The sequence below is a fragment of the Anolis sagrei genome, chromosome 5, assembly GCF_037176765.1.
Source record: "Anolis sagrei isolate rAnoSag1 chromosome 5, rAnoSag1.mat, whole genome shotgun sequence".
Lineage (NCBI taxonomy): Eukaryota > Metazoa > Chordata > Lepidosauria > Squamata > Dactyloidae > Anolis > Anolis sagrei.
Genome location: NC_090025.1, coordinates 4,282,992 through 4,309,898, shown reverse-complemented (window position 1 = coordinate 4,309,898; position 26,907 = coordinate 4,282,992). Strand labels below are relative to the sequence as shown.

Genomic DNA, 26,907 nt, shown 5'->3' with positions numbered 1-26,907 from the left:
CATTGAATGTTTGCCATATATGTGTACACTGTAATCCACCCTGAGTCCCCTGCGGGGTGAGAAAGGCGGGATATCAATACTGTAAATAAATAAATAAAGAGTTGTGCCAAAGTCCTTCCTTTTTATTGTACGAGGGGCTGAAGAGCGAGGGTCCCGATTCCTAGCAAGGGCACCCCCGTCTTGCGGAAGCTCCCGGGTGCAGCCGTGGCAGGGGCCGAGGGGCCATGGACCGCTGCTCCGCAGCCGCCATGGGGAAGAGGGGGCGGAGATCCCCGTGGGACTTCCCGGCCGTGTCCTCCTCCTGAGGGGCCACAGGTGGGAGGCAGAGGGTGGAGCTCCTTCCGTAGCGGAGCGTGACTCCTGGGGCCAGCTCCACCCTCTCCATCAGCAAGGTGGGCTTCACGAAGATGAGGCTGGTGGGCTCCAGGACTTTTCCCGGAGGAGGGGGAGGTTGGGCGGCTTGTTCCAAGAGCTGCTCTTGGAGGGTCCGGCCTGAGCCCTCCCACGAGACCCCCGGAAGGGCCCCCAGAGGCTGGACGCCATCGAAGGCCACCACTGTGTCCATCCTGGACGCCAGGGAGTATTTGGTAGGGCGTCGGCGGGAGCTTCCGCGCACGGGGCATCTCCCCGAGACGGTCTTGAGAGCCTCCCGGCGGCGGGACTCCGCGTCCATGTCCACCATCTCAACGACGGGCCGGATCCAGTGCTTGGGCAGCCGGGCTGGGTCCAGACGGGGGACGATAGTGATGCGCCCGCTCGCGTCGTAGGAGACGTCCTTGGTGATGGGAGGGCGGCCCACCTGGATCCGCAGGAGGTTGCTGCAGGAGGGGGGAAGCATCACGGGGTGGCCCGCCTCTTTGGGCTCCGGCGGCTTCAGGGAGATCTGAGAGAGCTTCTGCAGGAGAGGCTCCTTCTCCTTCTCAGAGCCCTCCAGGGAGGAGAAAGGGATGCTGAAGCGGGCCGTCCGCACGGTTTTCTCGCTGATCTCGTGGGGCGCCAACCCCTTGATGGACAAACGGGGCTGGGGAGGCGGGGGTCGGGTTGTTTTTACTGGTGAGACCCCTTCCTGGGATCTGAGCCGGCTGGTACGGGACTCCATTGGACGGAGGTCTGGCAAGGAGGGCTGAGGGAGCTCCTCCTGCTCCTTTTCCTCTTTCTCCTCCTCCTCGTCCTCCTTTAGTAGGGAGCTCAGGAGCCCTGGAGCAACACCCACCGCCATGTCTCTAGTAGGCATCCCTTCTTCTTCCACAGCAGGGGCTTCCTCCAGGAGGATGGCTAGTGGCACCTGGAAGGACAAAAGGCACCATGAGGAGCTGCCCAGTCACCATAGCTGCAGGATGGGAGCCCCCTTTTTTCCTATGTCCCTCCTCTAAGCCAAGCCCTATGAAGTCCTCTCACTCCCCATCTGTTGTATCCCAGAGCAGGGACACCTCTGTCCTTAAGCACCACACCAGTATAGTAATATTAGCAAGCAGTTTATTGAAGGATATATATAAACAAAGCAATAAAAAGTATGTAAACACTATAGTATTTTCCAAAGGTAACAAACAGTCCATGAACTTCAACATACAAAGGTAGAAACATAAGATCCAAGGATGCAAAATCCAAAAGAACAAGACAGCATGGAGATCCAACAGGAACCTGGCAACACCTGAAACCTGAAACTAGAAATCTACTTGGAAACAAGACCGTCATGAAAATCCAACATTGACAAGGCTGAGCTAAAATCCTTCCCTCGTCTCATATAAAGCTTTTCCTGTCCCATGAAACGAAAGGAAAACATTCCTTTTGCCTTTACAACCAGATAAAGATACTCCTTTAATTGGCTGGCGTCTGACCTTGACATTATCTCTTTTCTAGCTGATGGGCTGACCTTCGGCGATCTCGAGACCTTTGCCTTAGTTTACAAAAGTATTTTTTCTATCTTCAGTTTATTGAAGGATATATATAAACAAAGCAATAAAAAGTATATAAACAGTATAGTATTTTCCAAAGGTAACAAACAGTCCATGAACTTCAACATACAAAGGTAGAAACACAAGATCCAAGGATGCAAAATCCAAAAGAACAAGACAGCATGGAGATCCAACAGGAACCTGGCAAAACCTGAAACTAGAAATCTACTTGGAAACAAGACCATCATGAAAATCCAACATTGACAAGGCTGAGCTAAAATCCTTCCCTCGTCTCATATAAAGCTTTTCCTGTCCCATGAAATGAAAGGAAAACATTCCTTTTGCCATTACAACCAGATAAAGATTACTTATCTCTTTTCTAGCAGATGGGCTGACTTTCAGCGATCTCGAGACCTTTGCCTTAGTTTACAAAAGTATTTTTTCTATCTTCAAACTCATTATATTCTGCACTTGACAAATCATCCTCAGAAGATGGTTTCTCAGGGGAAAACTGCTGTGGGCCTCTCCCAGGAATTTGACCTTGGGAATCAACAGGAGAAATACTCTGTTCATGAGAAACCTCGGGCATCTCAACAAGGCGAGAACCAGGCCTTTCAACAAGGCCAGGAAAACCATCAACCTCACAATCAGACACAATCACAGGCTGAACTACAACACATGCACTGATTGGTGGAAGTGAAGATGACAGGGTTGGGGATCCCCTTCTCATCAGGCAGGAAGCCCTGGGTCCTCCAATGAGAGATTAGAGATGGTTCTTGGGGCAGAGAGGTCTCCTGGGGTCATGCCTGTCCCTCAGTGTGTGGCAATGGTATGCAAAAAAAAGTGTGTTCAGGAAACTGAATGTGTGTCCAGGAGGATAGCTAACAGCATCTGGAAGGAAAAGGGGCACCACGAGGAGCTGTCCAGTCACCATGACTGCAGGAAGGAAGCCTCCTTTTTTCCTATGTCCCTCCTCTAAGCCAAGTCCTATGAGGTCCTCTCACTCCCCACCTGTTGTATCCCAGAGCAGGGACACCTCTGTCCTTAAGCACCACACCAGTATAGTAAAATTAGCAAGCAGTTTATTGAAGGATATATATAAACAAAGCAATAAAAAGTATATAAACACTATAGTATTTTCCAAAGGTAACAAACAGTCCATGAACTTCAACATACAAAGGTAGAAACACAGATCCAAGGATGCAAAATCCAAAAGAACAAGACAGCATGGAGATCCAACAGGAACCTGGCAAAACCTGAAACCTGAAACTAGAAATCTACTTGGAAACAAGACCATCATGAAAATCCAACAGTGACAAGGCTGAGCTAAAATCCTTCCCTCGTCCCATATAAAGCTTTTCCTGTCCCATGAAATGAAAGGAAAACATTCCTTTTGCCTTTACAACCAGATAAATATACTCCTTTAATTGGCTGGTGTCTGACCTTGACATTATCTCTTTTCTAGCAGATGGGCTGACCTTCGGCGATCTCAAGACCTTTGCCTTAGTTTACAAAAGTATTTTTTCTATCTTCAGTTTATTGAAGGATATATATAAACAAAGCAATAAAAAGTATGTAAACACTATAGTATTTTCCAAAGGTAACAAACAGTCCATGAACTTCAACGTACAAAGGTAGAAACACAAGATCCAAGGATGCAAAATCCAAAAGAACAAGACAGCATGGAGATCCAACAGGAAGCTGGCAAAACCTGAAACCTGAAACTAGAAATCTACTTGGAAACAAGACCATCATGAAAATCCAACATTGACAAGGCTGAGCTAAAATCCTTCCCTCGTCTCATATAAAGCTTTTCCTGTCCCATGAAATGAAAGGAAAACATTCATTTTGCCTTTACAACCAGATAAAGATACTCCTTTAATTGGCTGGCATCTGACCTTGACATTATCTCTTTTCTAGCAGATGGGCTGACCTTCGGCGATCTCAAGACCTTTGCCTTAGTTTACAAAAGTATTTTTTCTATCTTCAGTTTATTGAAGGACATATATAAACAAAGCAATAAAAAGTATATAAACATTATAGTATTTTCCAAAGGTAACAAACAGTCCATGAACTTCAACATACAAAGGTAGAAACACAAGATCCAAGGATGCAAAATCCAAAAGAACAAGACAGCATGGAGATCCAACAGGAACCTGGCAAAACCTGAAACTAGAAATCTACTTGGAAACAAGACCATCTTGAAAATCCAACATTGACAAGGCTGAGTAAAATCCTTCCCTCGTCTCATATAAAGCTTTTCCTGTCCCATGAAACGAAAGGAAAACATTCCTTTTGCCTTTACAACCAGATAAGAATTTCTTATCTCTCTTTTCTAGCAGACTGGTTGACCTTCAGCAATCTTGAGAACTTTGCCTTAGTTTACAAAAGTCTTGTCTTCTATCTTCAAACTCATTGTATTCTGCACCTGACAAATCATCCTCCGAAGACAGTTTCTCAGAGAAAGACTGCTGTGGGCCCCTCCCAGGAATTTGGCCTTGGCAATCTACAGGAGAAGCATCCCGTTCATGAGAAATCTTGGGCATCTCAGCAAGTGCAGAACCAGGCCTTTCAACAGGGCCAGGAAAACCATCATCCTCACAATCAGACACAATCACAGGCTGAACTACAACACATGCACTGATTGGTGGAAGTGGGGGTGACATGGCTGGGGATCCCCTTCTCGCAGGGCAAGGAAACCCTGCGTCCTCCAATGAGAGTTTATAGGTGGTTCTTGGGGTGGAGAAGTCTCCTGGGGTCATGCCTGTCCCTTGGTGTGTGGCAATGGTATGCAAAAAAAAAGTATGTTCAGGAAACTGAATGTGTGTCCAGGAAGATAGCTAACAGCATCTGGAAGGAAAAAGGGCACCATGAGGAGCTGTCCAGTCACCATGACTGCAGGAAGGAAGCCCCCTTTTTTCCTATGTCCCTCCTCTAAGCCAAGCCCTATGAGGTCCTCTCACTCCCCATCTGTTGTATCCCAGAGCAGGGACAACTCTGTCCTTAAGCACCACACCAGTATAGTAAAATTAGCAAGCAGTTTATTGAAGGATATATATATAAACAAAGCAATAAAAAGGATAGAAACACTATAGTATTTTCCAAAGGTAACAAACAGTCCATGAACTTCAACGTACAAAGGTAGAAACACAAGATCCAAGGATGCAAAATCCAAAAGAACAAGACAGCATGGAGATCCAATACCCAGAAGAGGAACCTGGCAACACCTGACATATGAAACTATTGGAGCTGTTTGAAATGTGTAATGTAGATTTCAAAGTATGTATGTATGTAGGTATCTATATATATAAATTTGTTAGGTTGGTTCAACGGGACAGCAAAACTCCACAACCCCCCAATGAAACTTAACCAAAATTCCCATGCCCATAACACAACCCACAAGGTACAAACATACCTACTCAAAATGAAAAACAACACAACAACACACTCACAAAACGGCAAAACAACTGAGCATGCGCATTGGCACCCAGACGCAAGTTCCCTGGCGCACGCACACAGCCTTCCGGCCAACGTTCCCTCTGCGGAAGCCATGCCCACTCCAAGCCCTGCCGCGCTGCTTCCCGCACACCCCCCCTGCCGCACGCACACACACAACCCCACGCTCCATCATTCCCCCCGCCGCCACACACACACACGCACCCCCACGCTCCATCACTCCCCCCGCCGCCGCACACACACACGCAACCCCACGCTCCATCACTCCCCCCGCCGCCGCACACACACACGCAACCCCACGCTCCATCACTACCCCTGCCGCCACACACAAATACACAACCCCACGCTCCATCACTCCCCCCACCACCGCACACACACACACAACCCCACTCCCCCCGCCATCGCACACACACACGCAACCCCACGCTCCATCACTCCCCTGCTCCAATCTTACCACCTTTTACTTCACGCCATCTCCAAACCCCACCCCGCCCCTTCCCGCCCTGTCAAAATCCAGGAAAGACAGGAAGGAAGGAAAGAAGGAAGAAAGAGAAAGGGAGGTAAAGAAAAAGGGGGAAGGAAGGAAAGTTAGAGAAAGAAGGAAGAAGTAAAGGAAAGAAAATGAAAGATGGAAGGAAAGAAAAGAGAGACAGCAGAAGAGAAAGAAAAAGGGGGAAGGAAGGAAAGAGGTAGAGAAGGAAGAAATGAGAGACAGAGGGAGGGAAAGAAAAAGGGGGAAGGAAGGACAGAGAGAAGGAAAGAAAAAAGGGAATGAAGGAAGGAAAGAGGGAGTGAAGGAAGGGCGAAGATGTAGAGAAAGAGGGAGGGAAGGAAAAAAAGAAAGAGAAGGAAGAAAAGAGACCAGAAGAGAAAGAAAAAGGGGGAAGGAAGGAAGGAGAGAAGAAAAAAGGGAATGAAGGAAGGAAAGAGGGAGTGAAGGAAGGGGAAAGATGTAGAGAAAGAGGGAGGGAAGGAAAGAAGGAAAGAGAGAAGGAAGAAAAGAGACCAGAAGAGAAAGAAAAAGGGGGAAGGAAGGAAGGAAGGAGAGAAGGAAAGAAAAAAAGGGAATGAAGGAAGGAAAGAGGGAGTGAAGGAAGGGGGAAGATGTAGAGAAAGAGGGAGGGAAGGAAAGAAGGAAAGAGAGAAGGAAGAAAAGAGACCAGAAGAGAAAGAAAAAGGGGGAAGTAAGGAAAGAGATAGAGAAGGAAAGAGGAGAAGGAAAGATGGGAGAGAAGGAAGGAAGGAGGGAAAGAAGGAGAGAAAGAGGGAAGGTTGGCCACAGCAACACATGGCGGGTAAAGGTTGTTATTTCTATTATTATTATTATTATGCTATTATTATTCCTATGAGACCCTTTTAGGGGGAATGGGAGAGGTGTCAGGTCCCGGAGGCAATGCATTGCATTATTGTTATTGTTATGATGGTGGTGAAATAAAAGGAAATAAAAAGAGAAAGAAGGAAGCAAACAGGGAGGGAAGAAAGGCAAAGGAAGAAAGGGGGAGGGAATGAAGGAAAGAGAGAAGGATGAAACCAAGTAGTGAAAGAAGGAAAGAAAGAAAGAGGTAGAGAAGGAAGAAAGGAAAGAAAGGGGGAGGAAAAGGGGGAAGGATTAGGTAGGTACCTCTCTTTCATAATAGTCCAGATATCTACCTCAACTTTGATAAGTTTTACTATAGGCCACAGCAACGCGTGGCAGGGCACAGCTAGTGTATGTTTAAAATGCAATATTATATGCCGTGTGTATTCCTGTGTGGAAAGAGTTAACTGAACCATGGAGGGAATGGCATTCCTAGAGAGGTCATAAATCAAAGTGTATAGTGCAATGGACGCCGTACGTCATACGTCATTCTTGAATGCAGGAGGTGTGGACTAGTACTGATAACAGCGTGTTCTGTGTGTTCGCGATGTAGCTACCAGACGAAGAAGAAGCAGTTTTACGATGTGCTACTGTGTATAGCTGTAAATAAAGCAGTTTATAGCCTAAAGTGCCTGTGATGATCGTGTTCCTTGCCTTGCTGTGCGGCCGATGCCACTGACCACAGAAACTAGAAATCCACTTGAAAACAAGACCGTCATGAAAATTCAACGTTGACGAGACTGAACTAAAATCCTTTCCCCATCTCATATAAAGCTTTTCCTGTCCCATGAAATGAAAGGAAAGCATCCCTTTCGCCTTTACAAGCAGATAACGATTTCTTATCTCTCTTTTCTAGCAGACAGGCTGATATTCGGTGATCTCGAGAACTTTGCCTTAGTTTACAAAAGTCTTGCTTTCTATCTTCAAACTTATTAAATTCTGCACCTGACAAATCATCCTCAGAAGACAGTTTCTCAGAGAAAGGCTGCTGTGGGCCCCTCCCAGGAATTTGATCTTGGGAATCTACAGGAGAAGCATCCCATTCATGAGAAACTGGCTGCCCTTGAGCATCTCAGCAAGGCGAGAATCAGGCCTTTCAACAAGGCCAGGAAAACCATCATCCTCTCAATTAGACACAACCACAGGCTGAACTACAACACATGCACTGATTGGTGGAAGTTTCTCAGAGAAAGACTGCTGTGGGCCCCTCCCAGGAATTTGACCTTGGGAATCTACAGGAGAAGCACTCCATTCATAAGAAACCTTGGGCATCTCAACAAGGCTCATGCCCATAAACCATCATCCCCATTGATATCAGACATGGGCCCAAGGAACCATTATCCCAGTGACATCAGACACAATCACAAGCTGAACTACAACAGCAGGATGGAAGCCCCCTTTTTCCTAAGTCCCTCCACTAAGCCAAGTCCTATGAGGTCCTCTCACTCCCACCTCATCACAGAGCCCTTTGCACCCACTCCACCACCTCTCGCGGTGGAATTGCACCATGAGAACTTGCCTCCAGCTCCTTTCATGCCTTACCCCCTGCCTCACTAGGATATGTGGCGAAGGTGCTCGCTTCCCTCCCGCACAAGCCCCATACCTCACTCTCCAGCGGAGCTGGCGTGGTTTGGACAACAGGTACGGAGCCCTGAGCCCAGCAGTCCGTGATGCCAGGCACTGGCTCCTCGTCCTCCTGCCAGGCCGGGTCCGTAGGCACATCCGCATCACCTTCGTCCCGCACCAGGAAGCGCCACTCGATGATCTGGATCATGGCCTCTCGGGCCTGATTGATGACATAGGGGATGCACTGGGGAGATCAAGCAGGCAAGCGTGTGAGCACAATGCAGAGGCAGGAAGGACAACGCAAAGGACAGAGGCGTCCTAATGACCTAGGTCCCCAGCAAACCATGTTCAAATAGGCAGGGAAAACCAACCCATCTAAAACACAGACATGTGCCTTTCACCTTAAGAACAGACAAGCATCCCGAGCTCTGAGGATTATTACCTGGGAAGGAATCCCACTGGAGCATTGCAGCGCACCCAAATACCTGGGAGTCACTCTGGACCGTGCTCTGACCTACAAGAAGCACTGCCTGAACATCAACTAAAAGTGGGTGCTAGAAACAATATCATACGAAAGCTGACTGGCACAACCTGGGGATCACAACCAGATACAGTGAAGACATCTGCCCTTGCACTGTGCTACTCTGCTGCTATGCATGCCCAGTGTGGAACACATCTCACCACACTAAAACAGTGGATGTGGCTCTGAATGAGACATGCCACATTATCACGGGGTGTCTGCGCCCTACACCACGGGAGAAACTACACTGTCTAGCCGGTATCGCACCACCTGACATCCGCCGGGAAGTAGCAGCCAATAGTGAAAGGACCAAGGCAGAGACATCTCCAGCTCATCCCTTGTTTGGGTATCAGCCAGCACGTCAACGACTTAAATCCAGACATAGTTTTCTAAGATCTACAGAGACACTCGCTGGAACACCTCAGCAAGCGAGAGTCCAAAAATGGCAGGCTCAAACCTAGTACCTCAACCAATGGCTGATACCAAATGAGAGACTCCCCCCTGGGCACACAGAGGACTGGGCGACTTGGAAGGCGCTGAACAGACTGCGCTCTGGCACCACGAGATGCAGAGCCAACCTTAAGGAATGGGGCTACAAAGTGGAATCCTCGACATGCGAGTGTGGAGAAGAGCAAACCACTGACCACCTGCTGCAATGCAACCTGAGACCTGCCACATGCACAATGGAGGACCTTCTTGCAGCAACACCAGAAGCACTCCAAGTGGCCAGATACTGGTCAAAGGACATTTAATCAACTACCAAACTCACACATTTTGTATTTTCTCTGTTTGTTTGCTTTGTTCTGAAATAAATGTAATATAATTGACTGGCTGCCCTGACACGAGAAATAAATAAATAAATAATGTCCAAATGCCAAAGTCCCCAAAGGAACATTAGGAAGAAGAGGTCCCTAAGGTGAAGGACCGGGAAAGTGGAAGCTGGTGGATCCTCCGTCCTTGGAGACTGGGTGCCCCCCTTCTCAGAGTTGCTTTGGCAGAAGGTTTCCTGCCAGAAGTTGGACTAGGTGACCTTTAGGAGCCCCTTCCAAACATCCCATGCTGCAAACTTTCCTCCCTCATTCCCTCTGGAGCCAGGACGAATCCTTGCTTAGTGAAAACAGCAACTCGCCAACTTTTTGGGCAGAATCAGAGCCAACTGCCTCTGTAGAAAATATTATTATTATTAGGTTCTTGTGGGTTTTTTCAGGCTATAGGGCCATGTTCTAGAGGCATTTTCTCCTGACGTTTCGCCTGTATCTATGGCAAGCATCCTCACTACCTCTGAGGATGCTTGCCATAGATGCAGGCGAAACGTCAGGAGAAAATGCCTCTAGAACATGGCCCTATAGCCCGAAAAAACCCACAAGAACCTAGTGATTTCAGCCATGAAAGCCTTCGACAATACATTATTATTATTATTATTATTATTATTATTATTATTGGGTTGTTGTAGGTTTTTTCGGGCTATATGGCCATGTTCTAAAGGCATTTTCTCCTGAAAGACTTCGACAATACATTATTATTATTATTATTATTATTATTATTATTATTATTATACATAACAAGATGAGTACACAGAAAACAAGATCACTCTTCTGGCTTTTGAATTTGATTACAGGTTGGACACTTCCCAAGTGTCTAGGACTGTGTGATGTATTGGCGAATAATGCATGCAGATCCGAGTAGGATGGTCTTTTGCAGCTGGCAGATGGTAATTTTTTCAGTGCCCATTGTTTTTAAGTGCAGGCCAAGGTCTTTAGGCCTTGCACCCAGTGTGCTGATCACCACTGGGATCCCCTTGATTGGCTTGTGCCAGAGTCTTTGCAATTCGATCTTTAGAACCTCATATCGTGTAATATTTTCAGTTGCTAGGTTCTTGTGGGTTTTTTCGGGCTATATGGCCATGTTCTAGAGGCATTTTTCCTGATGTTTCGCTTGCATCTATGGCAAGCATCCCCAGAGGCAAGCATCCCCAGAGGTACCTCTGGGGATGCTTGCCATAGATGCAGGCGAAACGTCAGGAAAAATGCCTCTAGAACATGGCCATATAGCCCGAAAAAACCCACAAGAACCTAGTGATTCCAGCCATGAAAGCCTGCGACAATACATTTCAGTTGCTTCTCGTCAATCCTGCTGTCACCTGGGATTGCGACATCGATTATCCACATTTTGTTTTTTCCCACGATTGTGAGGTCAGGAGTGTTGTGCTCCAAAACTCTGTCTGTCTGAATCTGGAAATCCCAGAGGAGTTTGATGTGTTCATTTTCTGTAATTTTTCCGACTTGTGATTTAACCATTTCTTTGTTGCAGGCAGATGGTCTTTGTGGCACAAGTTCCAACGAATCATCTGAGCAAGGGTGTTGTGCCTCTGCTTGGAGTCTGTCTGCGCGATCTTCTTGCAGCAGCTGAGGATGGGATCTATTGTTTCATCTGCTTCCTTGCAGAATCTACACTTGGGATCTGTCGTCAACTTTTCAATTCTGGCTTTGGTGGCATTGGTTCTAATGGCTTGTTTTTGGGCTGCCAGAATCAAACATCCATGCTGCAAAAGCCCTTCCTTTCCTACCTCATCCTCTCTGGAGGCAGGATGAATCCTTGCTTGGTGAAAATAGCAACTCACCAAACTTTTAGGCAGGACCAGAACCAACTGCCTCTATAGGGGATATTATTATTATTGGGTTGTTATAGGTTTTTTTTTGGGGGGGGGGGGCTATATGGCCATGTTCTAGAGGCATTCTCTCCTGACGTTTCGCCTGCATCTATGGCAAGCATCCTCAGAGGTAGTGAGGTCTGTTGGAAATAGGAAAAGGGGTTTATATATCTGTGGAATAATGACCAGGGTGGGACAAAGGACTCTTGTCTGCTGGAGCTAAATGTGAATGTTTCAACTGACCACCTTGATTAGCATATAATGCCCTGACAGTGCCTGGAGCAAACTTTTGTTGAGAGGTGATTAGATGTCCTTGTTTGTTTCCTCTCTGCACCAACAAGCCGCACCAAACAACTGCCAGGCCATCAAATGCTAATCAAGGTGGTCAGTTGAAACATTCCCACCTAGCTCCAGCAGACAAGAGTCCTTTGTCCCACCCTGGTCATTCCACACATATATAAACCCATTTTCCTAGTTCCAACAGACCTCACTACCTCTGACGATGCTTGCCATAGATGCAGGCAAAACGTCAGGAGAGAATGCCTCTAGACCATGGCCATATAGGCCGAAAAAACCTACAACAACCCAGTGATTCTGGCCATGAAAGCCTTCGACAATACATTATTATTATTATTACATTATTATTATTACATTGTTGTTGTTGTTGTTGTTGTTGTTACATTATTACTGGAAGGAAATGTAGGGAAAGTGGAAGGAAAAACGAAGAAGGACCGACCAAGGGCAAGATGGATGGATGGCATCCTTGAAGTGACTGGATTGACCTTGAAGAAGCTGGGGGTGGTGACGGCTGACAGGGAGCTCTGGCGTGGGCTAGTCCAGGAGGTCACCAAGAGTTGGAAATGACTGAATGAATGAACAACAACAACGTTATTATCACATTGTTGTTATTATATCATTATTATTATTATTATTATTATTATTATTATTATTATTTTATACTACTACTACTACTACTACTACTACTACTACTATCGGGCCACATTATCCGAATGCCCGATCACCATCTCCCAAAGTACCGGTAGTTACTATACTCCCAACTCAAGAACTGAAAACAGAATGTTGGTGGACAGGAAAATAGATTGAAAGATGGGTTTAAAGCCAACCTTGAAAACTCTAGCATAGACACCGAGAACTGGGAAGCCCTGGCCCTCGGGCATTCCAGTTGGAGGTCAGCTGTGACCAGCAGTGCTGCAGAATTTGAATAGGCATGAATGGAAGGTGAAAGAGAGAAATGTTCCAAGAGGAAGGCACGTCAAGCCAACCCTGATCGGGACCGCCTCCCACCTGGAAACCAATGTCCTCACTGCGGGAGAACATGCAGGTCAAGAAGAGGACTCCACAGTCACCTACTGACCCACCACCAGAATACTACACTTGGAGAACCATCATCCTCGGACTATGAGGGATCACCTAAGTAAGGTAAGTAAGTAAGGAAGGAAGGAAGGATATAAACCCCACTTGCCTAGTTTCCAACAGATCTCACAACCTCTGAGGATGCCTGCCATAGATGTAGGTGAAACATCAGGAGAGAATGCTTCTGGAACATGGCCAGGCAGCCCGGAAAATTCACAACAACTCATTAAATAAATGAACAAACAAAATAAAGAGGTAAAAATTCTTAAATGAACAGACTGAACAAACTATAAAGAGCTACACAAGTTAAAACAAGATGTCAAAGATCCCTTGGATTGGGTTTCTGTGGGTTTTCTGGGCTGTATGGCGATGTTCCAGTAGCATTCTCTCCTGATGTTTCACCTGCATCTATAGCAGGCATCTTCAGAGGTTGGTTCAGAGGTCAAACCTGGCCATGAAAGCCTTCGACGGTCCCTTGGGTTGTTTTGAAAGCATGTAAAACAATGGCACAGATTTAGACAGAACCTATTGGGTGACAAGGGCTTAGGAGTGTGGTCCACAACTGGGTGCCAATACAGAGAAGACCCCGCCAAGCATGACCCTCCAGCCTCACTTTGTAGGCTATGGTCTCCCTAGGGAGAAGCCTACATGCCCGATTGTGACCCTCAGGGTCACTTTTCCTGCCCTCCAAAGAGCACCACCCCGGCTTAGGAGTGTGGTCCACAACTGGGTGCCAATACAGAGAAGACCCCGCCAAGCGTGACCCTCCAGCCTCACTTTGTAGGCTATGGTCTCCCTAGGGAGAAGCCTACATGCCCGATTGTGACCCTCAGGGTCACTTTTCCTGCCCTCCAAAGAGCACCACCCCGGCTTAGGAGTGTGGTCCACAACTGGGTGCCAATACAGAGAAGACCCCGCCAAGCGTGACCCTCCAGCCTCACTTTGTAGGCTATGGTCTCCCTAGGGGGAAGCCTACATGCCCGATTCTGACCCTCAGGGTCATTTTTCCTGCCCTCCAAAGAGCACCACCCTGGCTTAAGAGTGTGGTCCACAACTGGGTGCCAATACAGAGAAGACCCCGCCAAGCGTGACCCTCCAGCCTCACTTTGTAGGCTATGGTCTCCCTAGGGAGAAGCCTTGTTTTGAAAGCATGTAAAACAATGGCACAGATTTGGACAGAACCTATTGGGTGCCAAGCGCTTTTCTGTATTACAACTGGGTGCCAATACAGAGAAGGCCCCGCCAAGCGTGACCCCCAGCCTCTCTTTGTAGGCTATGGTCTCCCTAGGGAGAAGCCTACATGCCCGATTCTGACCCCCAGGGTCACCTTTCCTGCCCTCCAAAGTCGCCCTTGGTCGTGTAGACCCCCACCCCATCCCACCCACCTTGCCGGCCCCAGGAGAGGCCTCTCACCTGTCGCTGCAGGTAGACCTTGTAGCATTCCTCCATGACCTGGTCCAGCATCACGGACAGGAGGTCTCCCACGCTGTCTTCCGCCTCCTCGAAGGAGAGCATGGACACCCAGTCGCTTTCGGACAGGCGCCCGGGCACGATCTCCACCTGCGGGACGGGCACCGTGGGTGGACGGGAGCGCTCCGCCCGCGACTTGGCTTGGGCCACACGGTCCCGGGAGGCCATTTTCTGCAAGGGGGGCAAACAGAAGGGGTCACTCAGCACCACGGCTAGGGAACAGGAAGACCAAGGAGCTGCAAGGCAGGGCTGTCCTGTCCCACGCCAACCACTCTCCGGGCAAAGTGTATCCGGTTGCCTGGCGACCCAAGAACCCTGATTATGACAACCTCAAAGGCCAGGATTCCGAGTCCAGCGTCCAGCAGAGGGCATTCCAGACCAGGAAAACCCCTGCCAGAAGAGAATGGGGAAACATAGGGGTGTGGAGTCCAGTCTCCAGGCTTCTTGGGAAGGGAATTGGGAAAGCAGTAGCCAGAAGTGCTGTGGACAGAAGCAGGAAAAGGGCCAGGTCCTGACCCCAGGGAGCTGTCCAGCTATGACAAGTAGCCTTGTAGTGCAGGTATGGGAAACCCAGGCACAGGGCTCTTTTCTCAGGCCCTCCTCTCTATCACCATCCTATCCTTCCTTTCTTCCCTCTTTCTCCCTTTCTCCATTTCCTTACACCCTTTCATCCTTCCTTCCTTCTCTCTTTCCATCCTCCTTCCTTCCCTCTCTCCCTCTTTCTCTCTTCTTCCTTCCTTCCCTCCCTCCCTTCCATTTTGTCTTTCCTTCCTTCTCTCTTTCCTCCCTCCCTCCCTTCTCACCCTTCTTCTCCCTTTATCCATTCCCTTCCACCCTTTCGTCCTTCCTTCTTCCTTCCTTCCCTCTTTTCCTCTCTCTCTCTTTCTCTCGTTCCTTCCTTCCCTCTTTTTCTCTCTCCCTCTTTCTCTCTCTCTCTCTCCTTCCTTTTGTCTTTCCTTCCTTCTCTTTCTTTTCTTCCTTCCCTCTTTTCCTCTCTCCCTCTTTCTCTCTCTCTCCTTCCTTCCTTCCTTCTTTCCTTCCTTTTTTCCTCCCTTCTTCCCTCCCTTCCTTCTCTCCCTCCTTCTCCCTCTCTCCAGTCTTCCACCCTTTTATGCGTCCTTCCCTCTCTCTTTCCTTCCCTCTGTTTTTCCTTTCTCTTTCCCTTCTTTTCTTCCTCCTTTCCTTCCTTCCTTCCTTTTTTTCTTGCCTTCCTTTTCTCCTTCCCTCCTTTGCTGCCTACCTTCCTACCACCCTCTTTCTCCTTCCATCCTTCCCTTCCTCCCCTTCATCCTTCCTTCCCTCCCTCCCTCCCTCCCTCCTTCCTTCCTTCCTTCCTTCCCTCTTTTCCTCTCGCCCTCTTTCTCTCTCTCTCCTTCCTTCCATCCTTCCCTTTGTCTTTCCTTCCTTCTCTTTCCTTCCTCCTTCTTCCCTTTTTCTCTCTCTCTCCTTCCTTTTTGTCTTTCCTTCCTTCTCTTTCTTTACTTCCTTCCCTCTTTTCCTCTCTCTCTCTCTCCTTCCTTCCTTCCGTCTTTCCTTCCCTTTTTCCTCCCTCCCTTCCCTCCTTCTCCCTCTCTCCATTCCTTTCCACCCTTTTGTCCTTCCTTCTCTCTTTCCTTCCTTCTGTTTTTCTTTCTCTTTCCCTTCTTTACTTCCTCCTTTCCTTCCTTCCTTCCTTCCCTTTTTTCTTGCCTTTCCTTTCTCCTTCCCTCCCTCGCTGCCTTCCTTACACCCTCTCCTTCCATCCTTCCCTTCCTACCTTTCATCCTTCCTTCTTTCCTTCCTCCTTCTTTCCTTCCTTCTTTTCCTCCCCCCTCTCTCTCCTTCCTTCCATCCTTCCTTTTGTCTTTCCTTCCTTCTTTTTCCTTCCTCCTTCCTTCCTTCCCTCTTTTCCTCTCTCCCACTTTCTCTCTCTCTCCTTCCTTGCTTTTGTCTTTCCTTCTCTCTTTCCTCCCTCCCTCCCTTCCCTCCCTCCTTCTCCCTCTCTACATTCCCTTCCACCCTTTTGTCCTTCCTTCTCTCTTTCCTTCCTTCTGTTTTGCCTTCCTCCTTCCCTTTTTTCTTCCTTCTTTCCTTCCTTTCTTCCATCCTTCCCTTTTTTTCTTGCCTTCCCTCTCTCCTTCCCTCCCTCGCTGGCTGCCTTCCTTACCACCCTCTTTCTCCTTCCATCCTTCCCTTCCTTTCATTCTTCCTTCTATCTCTCCTTCCTTCCTTCCATCACTGGGCAGCCAGTCTTCCTAGCAGGGAGTGCGGGCCCCCAAGTTAGGAAGTTTGCTCATGTAGTGCTTTGTCTGGAACGACTCTCAGGGGGGCTCCAACACAGGTAGGGGCTGCTGCCAATCACCTAACATTTTAACCACAGGTGCGGCAAGTTAACCCTGATGTTGTCTATGGACTAGGCTTGTTTAATTTTTAAAAAATGGTTCAAAATTCGTTTCGGATGCAGGGCCGCTGGTGGTTCGATTCTAGAGTCAGTTCCGATTTTCACAGAAAAAAACGTTTAAAACTTTTTGAAACTTGAGACTTCCGAATCCTTTCGTTAATGGTTTGAAAGTGTTATTTCCTGTTTCATTGGGTGGTCTTTACTTAGAAAGTAGTTGTTTTACTCTAGAAGCGGGGAAAAGCAAACCGAGGAAATTCCTTCCTTCTCTGGTTTAAAACTGGCTTCTCTGGCTTGAGCCAAGGCCAGGGACCAGAAGCTAGGGAAAGCAAACGAAGGAAATTCCTTCCTTCTCTGGTTTAAAACTGGCTTCTCTGGCTTTAAAACTGGCTTCTGTGGCTTGAGCCGAGGCCAGGAATTTTGTTCTTTCACTGGTTTAAAACTGGCTTCTCTGGCTTGAGCCGAGGCCAGGGAACAGAAGCGGGGGAAAGCAAATGGAGGAAATTCCTCCCTTCTCCGGTTTAAAACTGGCTTCTCTGGCTTTAAAACTGGCTTCTCTGGCTTGAGGCAAGGGCAGGAAATTCCTTCCTTCTCCAGTTTAAAACTGGCTTCTCTGGCTTTAAAACTGGCTTCTCTCACTTGAGGCGAGGGCAGGAAATTCCTTCCTTTTCTGGTTTAAAACTGGCTTCTCTGGCTTGAGCTGAGGCCAGGGACCAGAAGCGAGGAAAAGCAAACTGAGGGTATTCCTTCCTTCTCTAGTTTAAAATTGGCTTGTCTGGCTTTAAAACTGGCTTCTCTGGCTTGAGCTGAGGCCAGGAAATTCCTTCCTTTTTTGGTTTAAAACTGGCTTCTCTGGCTTGAGTTGAGGCCAGGGACCAGAAGCGGGGAAAAGCAAACGGAGGAAATTCCTTCCTTCTCTGGTTCAAAACTGGCTTCTCTGGCTTGGGCCGAGGCCAGGGATCAGAAGAGGGGAAAAGCAAATGGAGGAAATTCCTTCCTTCTCCGGTTTAAAACTGGCTTCTCTGGCTTTAAAACTGGCTTCTCTCACTTGAGGCGAGGGCAGGAAATTCCTTCCTTTTTTGGTTTAAAACTGGCTTCTCTGGCTTGAGTTGAGGCCAGGGACCAGAAGCGGGGAAAAGCAAACGGAGGAAATTCCTTCCTTCTCTGGTTCAAAACTGGCTTCTCTGGCTTGGGCCGAGGCCAGGGATCAGAAGCGGGGAAAAGCAAATGGAGGAAATTCCTTCCTTCTCCGGTTTAAAACTGGCTTCTCTGGCTTTAAAACTGGCTTCTCTCACTTGAGGCGAGGGCAGGAAATTCCTTCCTTTTCTGGTTTAAAACTGGCTTCTCTGGCTTGAGCTGAGGCCAGGGACCAGAAGCGAGGAAAAGCAAACTGAGGGTATTCCTTCCTTCTCTAGTTTAAAATTGGCTTGTCTGGCTTTAAAACTGGCTTCTCTGGCTTGAGCTGAGGCCAGGAAATTCCTTCCTTTTTTGGTTTAAAACTGGCTTCTCTGGCTTGAGTTGAGGCCAGGGACCAGAAGCGGGGAAAAGCAAACGGAGGAAATTCCTTCCTTCTCTGGTTCAAAACTGGCTTCTCTGGCTTGGGCCGAGGCCAGGGACCAGAAGCGGGGAAAAGCAAACGGAGGAAATTCCTTCCTTCTCTGGTTTAAAACTGGCTTCTCTGGTTTAAAACTGGCTTCTCTGGCTTGAGCTGAGGCCAGGAAATTCCTTCCTTTTCTGGTTTAAAACTGGCTTCTCTGGTTTGAGCCGAGGCCAGGGACCAGAAGCGGGGAAAAGCAAACGGAGGAAATTCCTTCCTTCTCTGGTTTAAAACTGGCTTCTCTGGCTTGAGCTGAGGCCAGGAAATTCCTTCCTTTTCTGGTTTAACACTGGCTTCTCTGGTTTGAGCCGAGGCCAGGGACCAGAAGCGGGGAAAAGCAAACGGAGGAAATTCCTTCCTTCTCTGGTTTAAAACTGGCTCCTCTGGCTTTAAAACTGGCTTCTCTGGCTTGAGCCAAGGGCAGGAAATTCCTTCCTTTTCTGGTTTAAAACTGGCTTCTCTGGCTTGAACTGAGGCCAGGGACCAGAAGCGGGGGAAAGCAAACTGAGGATATTCCTTCCTTCTCTGGCTTAAAATTGGCTTCTCTGGCTTGAGCTGAGGCCAGGAAATTCCTTCCTTTTCTGGTTTAAAACTGGCTTCTCTGGCTTGAACTGAGGCCAGGGACCAGAAGCGGGGGAAAGCAAACTGAGGATATTCCTTCCTTCTCTGGTTTAAAATTGGCTTCTCTGGCTTGAGCTGAGGCCAGGAAATTCCTTCCTTTTCTGGTTTAAAACTGGCTTCTCTGGCTTGAGCTGAGGCCAGGGACCAGAAGCGGGGGAAAGCAAACTGAGGAAATTCCTTCCTTCTCTGGTTTAAAACTGGCTTCTCTGGTTTAAAACTGGCTTCTCTGGCTTGAACTGAGGCCAGGGACCAGAAGCGGGGGAAAGCAAACTGAGGATATTCTTTCCTTCTCTGGTTTAAAACTGGCTTCTCTGGCTTGAGCTGAGGCCAGGAAATTCCTTCCTTTTCTGGTTTAAAACTGGCTTCTCTGGCTTGAGCTGAGGCCAGGGACCAGAAGCGGGGGAAAGCAAACTGAGGATATTCCTTCCTTCTCTGGTTTAAAACTGGCTTCTCTGGTTTAAAACTGGCTTCTCTGGCTTGAGCTGAGGCCAGGAAATTCCTTCCTTTTCTGGTTTAAAACTGGCTTCTCTGGCTTGAGCTGAGGCCAGGGACCAGAAGCGGGGGAAAGCCAACGGAGGAAATTCCTTCCTTCTCTGGTTTAAAACTGGCTTCTCTGGTTTAAAACTGGCTTCTCTGGCTTGAGCTGAGGCCAGGAAATTCCTTCCTTTTCTGGTTTAAAACTGGCTTCTCTGGCTTGAGCTGAGGCCAGGGACCAGAAGCGGGGGAAAGCAAACTGAGGAAATTCCTTCCTTCTCTAGTTTAAAACTGGCTTCTCTGGTTTAAAACTGGCTTCTCTGGCTTGAGCTGAGGCCAGGATATTCCTTCCTTTTCTGGTTTAAAACTGGCTTCTCTGGCTTGAGCTGAGGCCAGGGACCAGAAGCGGGGGAAAGCCAACGGAGGAAATTCCTTCCTTCTCTGGTTTAAAACTGGCTTCTCTGGCTTTAAAACTGGCTTCTCTGGCTTGAGCCGAGGCCAGGAAATTCCTTCCTTTTCTGGTTTAAAACTGGCTTCTCTGGCTTGAGCTGAGGCCAGGGACCAGAAGCGGGGGAAAGCCAACGGAGGAAATTCCTTCCTTCTCTGGTTTAAAACTGGCTTCTCTGGCTTTAAAACTGGCTTCTCTGGCTTGAGCCAAGGGCAGGAAATTCCTTCCTTTTCTGGTTTAAAACTGGCTTCTCTGGCTTGAACTGAGGCCAGGGACCAGAAGCGGGGGAAAGCAAACTGAGGATATTCCTTCCTTCTCTGGTTTAAAATTGGCTTCTCTGGCTTGAGCTGAGGCCAGGAAATTCCTTCCTTTTCTGGTTTAAAACTGGCTTCTCTGGCTTGAGCTGAGGCCAGGGACCAGAAGCGGGGGAAAGCAAACTGAGGAAATTCCTTCCTTCTCTGGTTTAAAACTGGCTTCTCTGGTTTAAAACTGGCTTCTCTGGCTTGAACTGAGGCCAGGGACCAGAAGCGGGGGAAAGCAAACTGAGGATATTCTTTCCTTCTCTGGTTTAAAACTGGCTTCTCTGGCTTGAGCTGAGGCCAGGAAATTCCTTCCTTTTCTGGTTTAAAACTGGCTTCTCTGGCTTGAGCTGAGGCCAGGGACCAGAAGCGGGGGAAAGCAAACTGAGGATATTCCTTCCTTCTCTGGTTTAAAACTGGCTTCTCTGGTTTAAAACTGGCTTCTCTGGCTTGAGCTGAGGCCAGGAAATTCCTTCCTTTTCTGGTTTAAAACTGGCTTCTCTGGCTTGAGCTGAGGCCAGGGACCAGAAGCGGGGGAAAGCCAACGGAGGAAATTCCTTCCTTCTCTGGTTTAAAACTGGCTTCTCTGGTTTAAAACTGGCTTCTCTGGCTTGAGCTGAGGCCAGGAAATTCCTTCCTTTTCTGGTTTAAAACTGGCTTCTCTGGCTTGAGCTGAGGCCAGGGACCAGAAGCGGGGGAAAGCAAACTGAGGAAATTCCTTCCTTCTCTAGTTTAAAACTGGCTTCTCTGGTTTAAAACTGGCTTCTCTGGCTTGAGCTGAGGCCAGGATATTCCTTCCTTTTCTGGTTTAAAACTGGCTTCTCTGGCTTGAGCTGAGGCCAGGGACCAGAAGCGGGGGAAAGCCAACGGAGGAAATTCCTTCCTTCTCTGGTTTAAAACTGGCTTCTCTGGCTTTAAAACTGGCTTCTCTGGCTTGAGCCGAGGCCAGGAAATTCCTTCCTTTTCTGGTTTAAAACTGGCTTCTCTGGCTTGAGCTGAGGCCAGGGACCAGAAGCGGGGGAAAGCCAACGGAGGAAATTCCTTCCTTCTCTGGTTTAAAACTGGCTTCTCTGGCTTTAAAACTGGCTTCTCTGGCTTGAGCCAAGGGCAGGAAATTCCTTCCTTTTCTGGTTTAAAACTGGCTTCTCTGGCTTGAACTGAGGCCAGGGACCAGAAGCGGGGGAAAGCAAACTGAGGAAATTCCTTCCTTCTCTAGTTTAAAACTGGCTTCTCTGGTTTAAAACTGGCTTCTCTGGCTTGAGCTGAGGCCAGGATATTCCTTCCTTTTCTGGTTTAAAACTGGCTTCTCTGGCTTGAGCTGAGGCCAGGGACCAGAAGCGGGGGAAAGCCAACGGAGGAAATTCCTTCCTTCTCTGGTTTAAAACTGGCTTCTCTGGCTTTAAAACTGGCTTCTCTGGCTTGAGCCGAGGCCAGGAAATTCCTTCCTTTTCTGGTTTAAAACTGGCTTCTCTGGCTTGAGCTGAGGCCAGGGACCAGAAGCGGGGGAAAGCCAACGGAGGAAATTCCTTCCTTCTCTGGTTTAAAACTGGCTTCTCTGGCTTTAAAACTGGCTTCTCTGGCTTGAGCCAAGGGCAGGAAATTCCTTCCTTTTCTGGTTTAAAACTGGCTTCTCTGGCTTGAGCTGAGGCCAGGGACCAGAAGCGGGGGAAAGCAAACTGAGGATATTCCTTCCTTCTCTGGTTTAAAATTGGCTTCTCTGGCTTGAGCCGAGGGCAGGACATTCCTTCCTCTTCTGGTTTAAAACTGGCTTCTCTGGTGGGGAAAAGTCGAATAATTTCCAACTCACTTCATGAGTCATAACAAAAATGGCGGAAAAAGCTTTGGAAAGGCGAACGGACTTCCGGTTTCCTTAAAAACTTCGAAATCGCTTTGAAAAATGTATTTTTTCCGACTTTATTCCGAATTATGAAGATTCCGGTCATTGTTTTAGAGGTCGTCAAGTCCCTACCTCTGGAAGATGATTGATTGCGCATGAGAAATGAGATTTCGTTTATTATTATTATTATTATTATTATTATTATTATTATTATATTTATACCCCACTTTATCACCGCCAAAAGGGACTTATGAAAAAAAAATTTCGGTATTGGTTTTTGTTCTCTCTGGTTGTTTTTCTCTCTCTTAACTATCCATATAAATAAAAGTTTTTAAAAATCTATGTATCTATCTATTTATGGCAGGGTTTGGTGGGGGGTGGGGTGGGGTTGCCCTTGGATGTTGGGAGTTATAGTTCACCCAAATCCAGAGAACACTGCGACACCCATCAATGACATATCTGGACCAAACTTGGTACACAGACCCACTATGACCAACTCTAAATACTGGCAAATTGACTCACGATGTTGGGAGTTGTAGTTCACCTACATCCATAGAGCATTGTGAACATAACCGAGGATAGATCTGGACCAAACTTGGCACACAGACCCACTATGACCAACTTTAAAGACTGGCAAGGTTTGGGGGAAATTCACCCACAATGTTGGGAGTTGTAGTTCACCCACATCAAGGGAGCATCCCAAGGAGGGATCTGGACCAAACTTGGCACACAGACCCACTATGACCAACTTTAAAGACTGGCAAGGTTTGGGGGAAATTGACCCACAATGTTGGGAGTTGTAGTTCACCCACATCAAGGGAGCATCCCAAGGAGGGATCTGGACCAAACTTGGCACACAGACCCACTATGACCAACTTTAAATACTGGCAAGGTTTGGGGGAAATTGAACCATGATGTTGGGAGTTGTAGTTCACCTGACTTCAGAGAGCACTAGAACCCCCACCAATGACGGATCTGGACCAAACTTGGTATGCAGACCCATTATGACCAACTCTAAATACTGGCAAAGTTAGGGTGGGGTGGGGGTGGGGATTGACTCACGACGTTGGGAGCTGTAGTTCACCTGACTTCAGAGAGCACTGCGACCCCCACCAATGACGGATCTGGACCAAACTTGGCATGCAGACCCATTATGACCAACTCTAAATACTGGCAAAGTTTGGGTGGGGTGGGGGTGGGGATTGACTCACGATGTTGGGAGCTGTAGTTCATCTGACTTTGGAGAGCAGTGCGACCCCCACCAATGATGGACCTGGACCAAACTTGGCACGCAGACCCACTATGACCAACTTTAAATACTGGCAAAGTATGGAGAGTGGGAGAATTGACTCACAGTGTTGGGAGTTGTAGTTCACCTACATCCATAAAGTATTGTGAACATAACCGAGGATGGATCTGGAGAAAACTTGGCATGCAGACCCACCATGCCAAACTCAAAGTACTGGCAAAGTTTGGGGGCAAAGTTGACCCACAACACTGGGAGCTGTAGTTCACCCACATCAATAGTGCATTGTGAACACACCCGACGATGGATCAGGACCAAGCTTGGCACACAGACCGCTATGACCAACTCTAAATACTGGTAAAGTTTGGGGGGGGGGGGGATTGACTCATGACATTGGGAGCTGTAGTTCACCTGACTCCAGAGAGCACTGCGACCCCCTCCAATGATGGATCTGGACCAAACTTGGCACACAGACCCACTATGACAAACTCTAAATAATGGCCAGATTTGGGGGAAATTGACTCACGACGTTGCGAGTTGTAGTTCACCCGACTTCTGAGAGCACTGCGACCCCCACCAATGATGGATCTGGACCAAACTTGGCACACAGACCCACTATGACCAACTCTAAATACTGACAAATATACTCACGATGTTGGGAGTTGTACATCCATAGAGCATTGTGAACATAACCAAGGATGGATCTGGACCAAACTTGGCACACAGACCCACTATGACCAACTTTAAATACTGGCAAGATTTGGGGGAAATTGACCCACAATGTTGGGAGTTGTAGTTCACCCGAATCCAGAGAGCACTGCAACCCCCACCAATGATGGATCTGGACCAAACTTGGTACACAGACCCACTATGACCAACTCTAAATAATGGCAAAGTCCGGAGAGGGAGAGAATTGACTCACAATGTTGGGAGTTGTAGCTCACCTACATCCATAGAGCATTGTGAACATAACCAAGGATGGATCTGGACAAAACTTGGCATGCAGACCAACCATGCCCAACTCTAAGTACTGGCAAAATTTGAGGGGGAAAGTTGACCCACTACATTGGGAGCTGTAGTTCGCCCACATCAATAGAACATTGTGAACACAACCAATGATGGATGAGGACCAAGCTTGGCACACAGACCGCTATGACCAACTCTAAATACTGGCAAAGTTTGGGGGAAATTGTCTTACGACGTTGGGAGTTGTAGTTCACCCGACTTCGGAGACCCTCACCAATGACGGATCTGGACCAAACTTTGCACACAGACCCATTATGATCAACTCTATATACTGGCAAGATTTGGGGTAAATTGACCCACGATGTTGGGAGTTGTAGCTCACCCAACTTCGGAGAGCACTGCTACCCCCACCAATGACGGATCTGGACCAAACTTGGTACACAGACCTGCTATGATGAACTCTAAATACTGGCAATATTTGGGGGAAATTGACTCACGATGTTGGGAGTTGTAGTTCACCCGACTTCGGAGAGCACTGCGACCCCCACTAATGATGGATCTGGACCAAACCTGGCACACAGATCCACTATGACCAACTCTAAATACTGGCAAATTGACTCACAATGTTGGGAGTTGTAGTTCACCTACATCCATAGAGCATTGTGAACATAACCGAGGATTGATCTGGACCAAACTTGATACACAGACCCACTATGACCAACTCTAAATACTGGCAAGATTTGGGGGAAATTGACCCACGACGTTGGGAGTTGTAGTTCACCTGACTCCAGAGAGCACTGCGACCCCCACCAATGACGGATCTGGACCAAACTTGGCACACAGACCCACCATGACCAACTCTAAATACTGGCAAGGTTTAGGGGGAGGGGATTGACTCATGGCGTTGGGAGTTGTAGTTCACCTGACTCCAGAGAGCACTGCGACCCCCTCCAATGATGGATCTGGACCAAACTTGGCACACAGACCCGCTATGACAACCTCTAAATACTGGCAAGATTTGGGGGAAATTGACCCACAATGTTGGGAGTTGTAGTTCACCCGACTTTGGATAGCAGTGCGACTCCCACCAATGATGGATCTGGACCAAACTTGGTACACAGACCCACTATGAACAACTATAAATACTGGCAAAGTTTGGGTGGGGGGATTGACTCATGACGTTGGGAGTTGTAGTTCACCCGACTTCGGAGAGCACTGCGACCTCCACCAATGGCAGATCTGGACCAAACTTGGCACACAGACCCACTATGATCAACTGTAAATACTGGCAAATTGACTCACAATGTTGGGAGTTGTAGTTCACCTACATCCATAGAGCATTGTGAACATAACCGAGGATGGATATGGACCAAACTTGGCACACAGACCCACCATGCCCAACTCTAAATACTGGCAAGGTTTGGGGGAGATTGAACCACGATGTTGGGAGTTGTAGTTCACCCGTCTTCAGAGAGCACTGTGACCTCCACCAATGACGGATCTGGACCAAACTTGACATGCTGACCCACTATGACTAATTCTAAATACTGGCAAGGTTTGGGGGAAATTGACTCACGACATTGGGAGTTGTAGTTCACCCGACTTCGGAGAGCACTGTGACCCCCACCAATGATGGATCTGGACCAAACTTGGCACACAGACCCGCTATGACCAACTTTAAAGACTGGAAAGGTTTGGGGGACATTGACTCACGACATTGGGAGTTGTAGTTCACCCGACTTTGGAGAGCACCGCAACCCCCACCAATGACGAATCTGGACCAAACTTGGCATGCTCACCCACTATGACTAATTCTAAATACTGGCAAGATTTGGGAGAAATTGACCCAAAATGTTGGAAGTTGTAGTTCACCCAACTTCAGAGAGCACTGCAACTCCCACCAATGACGGATCTGGACCAAACTTGGTACACAGACCCACTATGACCAACTTTAAATACTGGAAAGGTTTGGGGGAAATTGACCCACAATGTTGGAAGTTGTAGTTCACCCAACTTCAGAGAGCACTGCAACCCCCACCAATGACGGATCTGGACCAAACTTGGCACATAGACCCACTATGACCAACTCTAAATACTAGCAAGGTTTGGGGGAAATTGACCCAAGACGTTGGGAGTTGTAGTTCACCCACATCAACAGAGCATTGTGAACCCAACCGAGGAGGGATCTGGAGCAAACTTTTTCCAGTTTGGTTACAAAGTATTCCCTCTAATAAGTATTTATTATGATTAACTACATTTCTAGACCGCTTTTCTCACCCCTGGGGGGACTCAATGGCAAATTCAATGACTCACATATATATAGAAATCACATAATATCACATAACATAAAATTGTAGATAAAAGTGTTAAAACTATGAAAAAACATCAAACATAAGACATAAGCAGAAAAGCACACGAAGAGGTGCAAGGTTTATTGGGTGGTTTGGTCCTCTGCTGCTGTAACACAGTAGGCTTCACTGGGCATGCGCACAATAATCCCTTATTTTCCCAACCCAACTAGTAGGCTTCACTGCGCATGCGCACAACAATCCCTTATACTTCCGCCACCCTCCGCCGTTCGCCACGCCCCTCGCACCCTATAGGCTGAACCGGCCTTCGGGGGCGGGGCTTCCGGTACCTCTTCGGCTCGGCCCCCTCCTTCTCCGTCGGCGCTCCCCGTGGCCCCGCCCCCTTTGCGTCGCGTCACCGCGGCAACCGCCGCCGCCGCCGCCCACATACGTGCGCCTGCCCTCC

At 48.0% G+C, this 26,907-nt stretch overlaps 1 protein-coding gene across 1 annotated transcript; it reads right to left on the bottom strand.

Annotated features, from left to right (window-relative positions):
• Positions 1–101: 101 nt before the first annotated feature.
• C5H2orf81 (chromosome 5 C2orf81 homolog) lies at positions 102–26,905 on the bottom strand. Its single transcript, XM_060779488.2, has 4 exons — positions 26,750–26,905; positions 14,232–14,459; positions 8,312–8,518; positions 102–1,285 (listed from the first exon to the last, which is right to left on the bottom strand). The coding sequence occupies exons 1-4, from the start codon at positions 26,888–26,890 to the stop codon at positions 161–163; spliced, it is 1,701 nt and encodes a 566-aa protein (XP_060635471.2). The 5' UTR covers positions 26,891–26,905; the 3' UTR covers positions 102–160.
• Between the last annotated feature and the right edge of the window lie 2 nt (positions 26,906–26,907).